At 37.6% G+C, this 11,355-nt stretch overlaps 1 protein-coding gene across 2 annotated transcripts in view; it reads right to left on the reverse strand.

Annotated features, from left to right (window-relative positions):
• The window catches only part of ACTR3B (actin related protein 3B), a 26,944-nt gene that overhangs the window by 8,182 nt on the left and 7,407 nt on the right, over positions 1–11,355 (reverse strand). For both annotated transcript variants that reach the window (XM_057365377.1, XM_057365376.1), the window contains exons 2-9: positions 11,294–11,349; positions 9,364–9,488; positions 8,322–8,432; positions 7,861–7,956; positions 7,600–7,707; positions 6,191–6,334; positions 5,416–5,589; positions 2,875–2,967 (exon numbers count right to left, since the gene is read on the reverse strand). In XM_057365377.1, the coding sequence (XP_057221360.1) occupies positions 2,875–2,967; positions 5,416–5,589; positions 6,191–6,334; positions 7,600–7,707; positions 7,861–7,956; positions 8,322–8,432; positions 9,364–9,488; positions 11,294–11,349 (907 nt within the window). The remainder of the gene's footprint in view (positions 1–2,874; positions 2,968–5,415; positions 5,590–6,190; positions 6,335–7,599; positions 7,708–7,860; positions 7,957–8,321; positions 8,433–9,363; positions 9,489–11,293; positions 11,350–11,355) is intronic.

Raw genomic sequence — 11,355 nt, forward strand, 5'->3', positions numbered from 1 at the left:
TCAGTGTGCAAGGATCTTTGTGCTTGGTATTGAACAGCTGAAGGTTATGGGATCTTGTGGAGGCAGAGAAGTTGATTTCAGTCGTGGGATGGATTTTTGGGGATGCATTCCACACACCCCAGGCCCCATTGGGACCCTAGAAATGCTCCTTGTGCCTCAGCCCTGAGATATTGCACTGGGATTAAGCCTTTCTTGAGCCTAGAAGAAACACTTGTCTGTTCCCAGGAACAAAAAGGTCCTTAGTGAGAATCTGTCTTTTAACAAACAGCCTTGGAAACTTATTTTTCTTGCCTGAATAAAGGCTCAAGTGGAATAGTATTTCTGTTATTGAACTTTCAAAGAAACTCTACCAACACAAATTGTGGCCAGGATGGAAAACTCCTATGACCAAAGCCCACTGTCTACCGCTCCTGTAAACAGCAGTCCAGAGTGAGACCTTTTGAGCTCTCAGCTCCCAGAAGTGGTAATGTGTATGTCTCAAACACCAATAACCAGATGGCTGTAGATCCAAGGCTGTTAGTAATAACAGAAAAGAATTGGTGGTAATAACCAGGGACTATTGGTATTAACAAACTGTGAGAAAGAACAGGATTTGGTTGAAGAGGAGAGGCCAGGCAGATACAGGGCATTTGCCCATGAGAAAGAACCACAACAGAGTACAAGGAATGAGTGGGAGGAAGCGGGCATGGACTATAGACTGGGATTACTACCGAAGTCCCCAAATTCCTCCAACCCATTTCCAGAAAGGCCTGAAAGAACAGACTGCACATGGTAACTAATTTACATGGAAAGCAAGAAACCCRTATTTGGGGCAGAGAAACCKGTCCATAAAAAGACACCTCAACCCCAAGCCTGGGGTGCCCCCAGGACATCTCATTGGCCAGACTGATGCTGAAACTAGGACTGGTGCTCCCTTTTTTTCTTTCTCTTTCTTTAATTCATTTCTCCCTCTTTAATTCCTCTCTTCCCTTTCACCCTATCCTTTTATCTAAACCCTACTACTGTGTGCTTAGATAGCACGTCAGAGACTAACAAACCAATTTTCATGCCAAGTGTGTAATTTATTAAAAAAAACTTTCTGACCCTCTGACTTTTGTCATTTCTTTTGACCAATGAGCATTTACAAATCTCAGGCGCTTCCTCTCCCTTAAGGACAGGTTGTCACAGTTCTGGCTAAAAAAGGTTTATCAAGATTCTGCTGGTCCAAACATCAGCATGAAATAACTGGCCTTGTGAAAGAGATGTGGATCAGATTAGGAAACAGGGATACTGACATTATCTTTCTGAGTTTTAAAAACCATAGGACATCAAAAGATGTGTTGTGGAACAATGATTCAAAGGCTACWTACCACATAAAATCTACAACAAGGGTACTCTTAGGTATTTTCTGCAGGAACATTGAGGAAGAATCCAAATATATTTTATGGAAACCCAACTCCAAAGCACAGGGCCTTGGCTGGCCACCACTCAGCACTGTGGGCAAGCGGAACTGATAAACCTCAGAGAGAAAGTATGAGTGGAATATTCCTGCACCCATACACTGTTTTAAACAATGAGAGCAGAGATGCTCATTCCTTTGAAGTGACCTTGCTTAAAGAAGATAAGATATTACCGTTAATAACYACTGGCATCTGTTATTACATTCAACAGATAATTGTGAAACATCATTTTAATTAAGTATAATGAAAAACAGAGACAGGAAAAACAAAGTCTCAGACAGCGGCAAGTTAAGGGAAAGTTATTTGTCTGCTGATTAAGATCAGGCAAGAGTAACTTAACCTCAGATTTTAAACACTACTTCCTGGAAGTTAGTACTGTATCCTACCCTGCCAAGCAAAGAAGCTCTTGCTCTAAGGAAACTTTGGTCTTTCAGGTAAAAAGCAGAGACCCTAAGTACAACCACACACCAAATGGCTCCTAAACCCTTCTGCTACCTAAGCCTGAACCTACKGAAGACATCTACTGCAGAACTCACACATGAAACCTGTTAAGTAATTTAACTTGCCCTTTTATCCTGCCCCACAGACCCGCTCTGGAATGCTGCATCTCGACCCAGATTACAGAGAGTGTTTACCAGGCAAATAGAACAGACTGCAGAATTTTAATAGTTACAAACTACCGTGGAACTTAATGCTCATTCTAAAAGGTGAGGAAAACCACCACCTTTTACATGGCAAACRAAACTCTGCATGCTATTGTTTTATGGTGTTATTTCCAAAATAAYAACACAAGCAGAAAAACAGAAAGCACAGGATGTGGGACGTGCTGTGAATACAGGCAGAGCTTGCCATGGACTATCCACATCAATACCTTATTTTTTACTTCTTAAAGAAACAGAGAACTGTAAATACTCTCTGGACTACACCCTGGGCAGGTTTAAGCTGGCCTAACTGTCTCCCAAAACACTTTCAGTTTTTATGCACTTTTTAAGTGCCTCAATACTGGCTAAAACTGTAGATTGTAGGCAGATACAAGACTATGAAAAAAAAAGGATTTGGAACCATTACTTAATAAAGCAYAGGAAGGAGGGGAGTGAGAGAGGTAAGACTGCAGTATAACCCTCAAAATGGACAAAACCCTAAGTYCTTCATGCATAAGAATTCATATTATAAATGTCAGAAACAAACAACATCCCCCTGCATCAGTTCCTCAGGGAAAATATCCACATATGGAGTCTTCACAGATACTTCTCTTTCAAAACTAAAAAGCAGCAACTATCTAGTGGCATTGAGAAGCGGCACTTTGTTTAATTTCTATTCAAAGTTCACCTTTCTCATCRTGAAGGATGTGGTAGCCATGTACATCCTTCTGATCCTGATGCTGATATTTAGTGTTTAAATAAATAACATGCATGTTGCAAGAGAAAAGCCATACCTTATATAATGGACGCCGGACATCAATGGGACAGTTCTGTATGACTTCATCAACTACATCCGAAATGGATTCCATGAAATCAGGRTTAGCAAACTAAAATCAAACAGAAYAGGCATTAGATTTTTCATCCAATTAATAGAGGAATAACAAGGCAGAAATTATACTGTGAAGACGTTTTATAATGGGGGAAAGAAGGAACTCAAAGTCTTGYTCACCACTTATTGTATATTAAAACAAACACTTCTGTATAAGGGAAACGAGAATTTATTTTTCTGCTGAGAAACTCAGATTCTTTTCCTTGGTCAGAAATTCACTGTTTACAATTTATGCACTATGGACTTTTTATTATGGCCTATGACATCAGTTTGAGTTCTCCTGCAATATGAAACACACTGTCACTGCGCACTGTGGTCCTGCCTTTCCTTTTAAGTGAGATAAAAAATAGTACGTAAATCAGAATGTTTCCCTGTAAAAAAAATTTAATGCTACTAAAATACTTCTGTTAAATTCCCACCAAATAGTCAAGATTTTTTTCACAAGCATAGTAAATATCTTATATTCAAAAAAGCATAAAYAGTCTAAAGTTTTGAATGAAAGCCTCCATCAATGCAATTATCAATACAGTGCTAATGTAAATTTCTGCATTTCTAAATAGTAGAGAGTCAAGAGCTGTGAATGCTAGAAAATAGTCTAGTGGCAGTTTCCACTTAAAACTTAACAAAAGCTTTAAAAAACACAACTTGCAATAGCTCAGGTTTTCTCCTTTCAGAGGTTWAACTATGAAAAATTAAATTAATTACCAATAATATTAGTATATTATTCTAGATATATCATAAGCTTTTCCAAAGGTGTTGAAGTACGTGGGATTTACATTCRAAGCACGATGAGGTATCCACCTGGATGAATAAATAACAGTCAAACATAACAAGTATATACTCAAATGAGAGAAAATTAAAAAAGGAAGTTAGCTTGGAGCTCAGGAGCCGTAAAAATGATGGGGGCACTCCTCAAAAATTCAAGCTAACTTCCACAGTAAGAATTCATCACACGAGAAGCTAAAACATGAAACCACATAAATCAAAAGAGAAGGAAGCAGCCATGCAGCTGCATACAGAGTTTTCATGTGAATGAACTATAACCTGAAAGTCCTGAGCACTCGATAAAGACATTGATAAAACAGCAGGGAAAAAGCAATACTTAAAAATGAGAGGCAGGGTGTAACATCATGCCAGAACAGGAATAAGAGCACTGAATGTAAAATTCCAATCTAATAGTCAATACTATATGGTTAGAGAACAGCAAATAGCATATCTAATTTTAAAAGTGGAGAAATAATCCGGATAACCACAAACCCCAAGACCCAACTTCAGGGGTATTAACGACTTCAGAATAAATTCTGTAAATTGAAAATAGGAAAAGATCACAAGACAGCTTTACCAAAGGCTGCTTTTGCCAAGCTRAACTGATCCCCTTTCAAGTGAGGAGTTAATGAAACCCAAGAAATTCTCCTTAGATGCAGTACACATCATCTATTACGTTTTTCTTGTCTATAAAGTCAGTTCAGGCTTGAGTGTTTTTTTGTCAATACAGAGTCAAGAAACTATCAAGAAATGAAAAAAATGGAAATTAGTCCTTTACCCTGTTCCCAACAGTCCTTTAAGAGACCATGGAAAGAGGAGCTCTTAAAATTATGTCTGACATGGGATTCAATGCTTTTCTGTTAAATCACATGGGTAAGCAGCAGGGAATAAAACTATTTAGCTCAGAGATTTAATACTGGCAGAAGATCAGATGGCTACAAACTGACCACAGAAGATTAAAGCTGGAATTTAGACAAAAGGTGACAGAAAGAAGCTTTTTAATATTCTTCCAACAAGGAGGGTAGAAAAAGGGGAACTTCMCCAGTGTTAATGAAAGTGGATTTAAATAAAAGTTTTAACAGTATTACAGACTATGAATGCCTGCAAAAATCCAGCCAAGTGTGCATGGATGGAGAGGACCTGTATTAAAACTTGACTCTTTCCTCTCCACAATATCCTGAAAATCACTCAAACTGAACTATCAAAAATCAGACAGATGAGGTTCAGTAATCTTTCCAGAACTGCACATACTACTGATGATCCCACACTGTCAAGAGATTTCAATAGATTTCCCTCAAGGACAAATCTATCATCCATGTATTCTAAATTGACTCAGTATCAAAGTCTGCATCCAATATTAAGAGGATCATTAACGCAATGGCAACATACAAACACACAGTATAAAGGCAGACTGGTTTAAACTGACACTGAAAAGAAGAGGAAAATACATAAAACGTGTAAATTCAAACAATTCCTTCTCAAGTTTAGATTGCCTTTAAAGGAACAGAATGAGATGTTTTAAACGTTAGACTGGATATCAGAAAAACACCTCTGCTGTGCTGAAGTTACCTGTGATTGCACCTGGCTCGTGTTCAGGACACTCACTGGTCCCTGCTTGCCACGGGATGGCGCCCAGGCACCGGGAATGGCACAACTTAACGCTGCTATTCCCTGCTCTTACCTCGGGATGAAAGAAGATCTCAGGTCCGAGGAACCTCTCGTAACCGACATCTATAACAAACTTGGTTTTGTTGATGGCGTTGATGCCGGTGTATTGTTTGATCCACTTGCGAGAGTCTCCGTCGTACTTGGCAAATTCCTTCACTATGTCGGGGCAAATGTAACAGTACTTTTCCTGTTCAAGAAACACCAAGCATTAAAAATAGCTGAAATAATTGGCACACCAGTGAATTAAAGTGSAACACAATCAGAAAATGAAAACATGTGAGCATTGTTCCGGGTGGGGCTGTTCAAGAGACTTTCTCACCCAAGTGGCTACTGAAGCCTCGACCCCACAMGCCAAGGCACGAGGCCCATTTGCTTCCCAAGAGCTGAACATGCTGACTCAGCTACATTTGCCTCTCTCAAAAGGAAAAGATCATCAACAGTAGGTCTCTGACAATCAGAAAGTTCAAGGGCAAGCTTCCCCTGCAAGATCAGACCCACACAATCACCCTTTTTTTTTTTTATTCTATTACAAAGCAAATTTTCAACTCTGAAGTTTAAATGCTGATTTAAACTGTAGAACTTACTCACTCCAAGCAGTCTAGCGTGAGTATTTTCTTCCTCTTTCTCCTTCCCCCACACTTGACTGGATAAACTACCAGAAGCTGGTGCAATTATAATACACTGCCTACATYTGCATTTTTAAGAGAGCCACTGACAACTTGCTACAGCCAAAAAATTAGCTCACGGAGATTTATTATGTATTTATTAAGAGATGAAGGAGGGTGTACCTTTATGGCTTTTGCAGTCTCCAGAGATTGTTCAGGAGGAATTCCTACCTCCCTTTCCCTTAGAAGCTGTTGAATAAAGTAAGTAATATCTCTACCTGCAATTGGAATATGTTTGATGCAACTTCCAATTACATAGCCTTCTGCCTATGTAGGAGGAGAGGAAAAAACATATTTAAGAGGAAAACTTACTGTGTATCAATAATTAATACTCATTTTTATAATACTCTGATTTTCTATTAGAAGTAAAATCTTGAAACTGTAAAATTACTCTAAAAATGAGCACTCCACTGCAAAATGGGTACCACTTTTATTTAAAGACCTTGGTTACCACATATAAACAGATTTTGATTATCTAATAGATATACAAGTGATAGACACACATTAAAGTCAGAGCAGATTGTTCCTTTAAGGCATCATMAGAAAAATAAATGTAATGTAAATAGACTACCTGTGTTCTGTTTGAGAATGAAAACTGAATAGAAAAAAATACTAAATGAATTAAAATTTCTCAGACAAGAAAAATAAATGAATTAGTATCTAACAATAACCAYAACAAAAATAAGAAACCTATTTGCTGAAATTTTTCTTAGGATGCRTTTACTGAAAACAGTGGTATTGCAGAGCCACATTATTTCTTCCCTTGTTTTTTTACACTTTTTAGAGTTTCATACAGTAAATGCTGTTTGTTCACAGCATTKGCTGTGTGATAAAAATATTGAGAACACCAGGTTAACACCTAAAGGCAAGATGAAGTTAAAGGGAAYTGAATCAAATTTTCATTTCTAAAATACCTGATCATTCAAGCACACAATATGCTTCAAAAATACACAAAATTACATCAACAAATGTTAGTATGCACAGATAGCTCTGTGTTCATAACATCCTCAAATAATTAACCTGAATGAGATCAACCACGGGTAGGAACASGTATTTCTACAGATTTGTAGTTGTTCCCACACAAGCAGAGTGGAAACAATAAAATACAGTAAAATCATACAAAAAGCACACAGCACCGGATATATTGAACAATTATAATGAAGATGTCAAAAAAGGACATTTCTTGTCAGACTCTGGTGGCATGCAGGAGACCCAAACCCATGATAATCATTGATATTTAAGAGAACYGAGGCACCACAGTAATGGAAGGTAAGGTTTTACACAGAAATAGCCTTTTAAAAGATGGATTGATGGTTCCTTACTGTGACCTTCCTGTAGTCTGCAAGCTACATTCATTACATAATTAAGTTCACATCATGAAATACATACTTTTTCAAGCAAGGAAGTCCCAAACAACACTAAAAATATCAAATTAAGGTTTCATTTGACACTTCTTATTTAAATTTCTAGTAAACAAACCCAGTCTGTGTCCAAAACATTGCCAGTTTTCAATCCTGCATCCTGCTACCTACCACGGGGATTACGTGGGTCACTCCATCACCACTGTCGATGACAATTCCAGTCAGAGTCCGTTCCCCGACCTGCCGTGACGTCCAGGAGGCAGCTAAGGCCAACACTGCCTACAGCACAGAGTTTATATTTAGAAGCAGGCAGAGTGTGCTAACTTACACTCTCAAAAAATACTGTTTCAAACATTTCAGAGGTGTGCCTAGAGGAGACTGTATATATTGGAGTTATGCTGTACTCTAGAAATACACATTGACTTTGCTCACCTGCACAGCAATGTAAAGTCCTGGGATGTTAAATGATTCAAACATKATTTCTGCAAGATACTCTCTGTTTTCTGGTGTGTTCAGTGGAGGCTCTGTCTGCAAAAACAAAGGAGTTTTGAAAAAGCAGCTCAAGAGGATCCCACCTTGATTAGCTTGGTATGGTAATCAAACTTTTAAAATTCTCAGTGCACTCAAACCAGAAAATTTCAAACAGAATTTAAACAGTGTTTGAAGCTTTTCAAAAGCAATAGCTGACTGGCAGTACACTCACTCAAAGAAATAACAGAATATAGTTATAATGCAGCTTTAAARATTATTTTTCTCCTCCCACCCCAAACCCTCTCACTGCTGAAGAAAGAAGACATACAGAACAAAATCCTCCAGCAGAGCTACTTGTGCTTGGAATGGTATTTAGTTTTCCTCTTACAAAACTATTTCCTTACCAAGTCTCATTAACTCACCATTAAAAAATAGTGATCCTCAGGCTCAGCTCTAAGGTAYTTAAAAATAACCTGCTCCATGAACCTCTCCATGAGGTCCCAGTCTTCAACAATGCCATGTCGGATAGGCCACTGCAACAGGAAAACAYTGGATCATGCAAGGACAAACAAACCCAGGAACAGGAACAGTCTAACACCTCATCTTACAGCTGTCTCATCAAATTCTCCATCCTCAGGCACAATTCAAAGTTACCTCCTGCTCCCAGGTATTTCCAAGCTCAACTCTATCTTGCAGGACTAGCAGCCAGAAACCAGACTCTGTTCCTAAGACTGCTATTAGTCTGCTGCAAAACTGYGTTTTAACCTCTTCTTGTATTAATTTTATCATTTATAAAGTTGAGAATCGTACTTGGCTTCAATATGCCTTTCCATATTAYAAAAAGAAATAAAGACCATATATGCTATATATTTTTCAACAAAAATTTCTGGCAGGGATAATGTTTACATTTTGTTCAATGTTAAGAACACAGCTGACATTTAAGTAACACAGAAGGATRTATAAAATATGATTTTTTCCACATAAGTTCATAAGCCAGTAACACTTTGTAAGTACAAGAAGTCCTTTACTAGGGTATGGAAAATATGATTCACAAAAAAGCTGCATTGAAGACAGCCCTTCACAAAACAATTGTGACATTCCCTGAAGCAAAAGTATCCAACAMATTTCCCAGTTCATATGCCATGTTAAAAGGGTGCACTTTTAGAAAGAATTTAAATATTCAGTGTATGTGACTATTTTAATAGCTCAGAATTTTGAAAACAGAACAGCTGCACTGTATCAGAGAATAYTTACACAAACACCAACCACACAAGACAGCATTAGTAAAACAGATATCTAAAAAAGGGTAAAGTCATGAACCAAATCACGCAGATATTAAAAAGCAATAAAAACACTTTACAAAAAAAGCAAATGTGTTTTGAATGGCTATCCAAAAGTCCTGGAACATTTTATCATAAAAATGTGAGACTTGGGAAAGACTGTCTAAGAATCCTGAATGCTCACCTTTGTAGCATAGGTAGGTTTATCTATGGCTTCGTCTCCTATGAAAAAGTCCAGATCATCAACACCTTTCATTACCCTCCTCTGAGCCTGGTCCCCCACTTTGGCCGACTCTCGGATTGCAATACCTTAAATAAACCCAAAAAACCAAATTAAAACAAAATTAAATCAGCTACATACCAAGTGATGAATATTTATTTACTTAAGGATTCCTTTCCATAAATAAATTTGGGATATAAAAGGTAGAAATCATGTAACTGATGTACTGACAAGCCAATATAGCTGAGTTCATTCTCACTGCCTCCTGCAGGATCCTGGTTGCCCATCCCTCATTAATGTAAATAATAATTCACAGAAAGTATTGGAAATGCATTCTGTTACAGACTACAGAAGTCACTAAACCTGTACAAGTGCAGCATTCCAGTGAGCAACATGATTTACTGAGTTTTAACTCTAGAGTAAGAGGAAGAACACAAGAGAAGAAGAAAATAACCTGTGTATTTAAAARTAAGTATTGGAGTCATTATCCTCGTTGGTGAGAAAGAGGAAAGAGGGAGGGGAGAAATCAATTTGCAGTGCTACARAGAAATCTTTGGAGACACTTATGCTTCCAGTTAACAGCCTGCAACTATCACTAAAATTATTAGATGATGGCTGCTGTAGGCAAGAAGATGAGACAGCAAAAACCAAATCTGGGGCAAGCTAAAAATAAAAATGGAATGAAGTACTGCTAAAACGTAACCTTATTTATATAGTTTTCTTTTAATAGGTCATAATCAGGATCTAAATAACATAGAACAGAAAATGCAGAGTAGGCAGGCATCATCCACAAACACACCAAATACTACTAGCACCAAAAAATTATTCACAGGCAAGCAATTCTTTTGGAAAAACATCTACACCCCAACAGTTTTATAGTTGTATAAAACAGGATTTATAACAAATTCCCAGGAAATCCCTGCTATCCCACATTTTTAACATATGACATTTAAATCTTTACCAGTGGTTTAGGTTTGAAATTTTGCAATACTTAAAATGGTGAGACTGTAAGCAGTACTGCAGTTACACYTGGTAAAGAACATGTGTCCCTTCCACATTTTTGGCCACCAATTACCTTTAGAATTTCCTTATCTTTATGCTTGCTGCCATGAGTAGCTACAAGATAGTCTAGATGCATTAATAAGTAGTTAATTGGCAAAGTTTACAAAAAGAAAAAAGCAATGTTTAACACAAATGGAGGTAACATGCTATTATAGATGTAAATACATAGTAAGTGCTACTATTTCTAGAGATATAGCATTTCTGTGAAAATATTAAGATGTCAATTAGAATCAGGAACACCAGAAAAGTGTAACATTTTAAATAACTTCAACACACAAAAAAATTAAAGAGTAAATCTGTTCAACAAAAGCATGCTAAATGTGCAAGAACATTTTAATTGGTAAACACACAACCAAAAGGAACATTTTCTAATAGGAACTTYTTTGAATATTAAACTGTCTACAGTCCCAGACAATGTAAATAAGGCAGACACCACCTGCACTTTAGTACTTAATTTGATTGGAAGCCTTCCCCAGATTATCCAGGCTGTAACCATGGTGTCAGGTAGACAGGAGGTAAATTGCATTCTGTCTACTCAAGAGTCCTGGCAGAAAAATAATGGAGATAAAAAGGAAATTGGACTGGAGTTCTCTTCATCTTTGTCATAGCAACCAAGAGCTGGTTTAATGAGCAACAGTCCTAGCTAACTGCAAACAAGGAGCTCTGTTTAGCTACACTCCAGGCAAAGATGGTAACACGATGAATATCACTTCCCAGATGGACAAGGGATGACGACGGCTGAGTTGGGAGTAGGAAGCACGTCATTTAATCCTGAAAGTGCTCAGCAACAGCAGTGTATATTACAATTTGGAGGGACTAAAAATTAACTCACATGATGGGATAATGAACTGAGGTTCTGTATTGCCTGCATAGCCAAGCTTCGTATACCTAGGG

This window comes from Malurus melanocephalus, unplaced genomic scaffold (assembly GCF_030028575.1).
Source record: "Malurus melanocephalus ecotype Western Australia unplaced genomic scaffold, MMel_1.1 scaffold_52, whole genome shotgun sequence".
Taxonomy (NCBI): Eukaryota; Metazoa; Chordata; class Aves; order Passeriformes; family Maluridae; genus Malurus; species Malurus melanocephalus.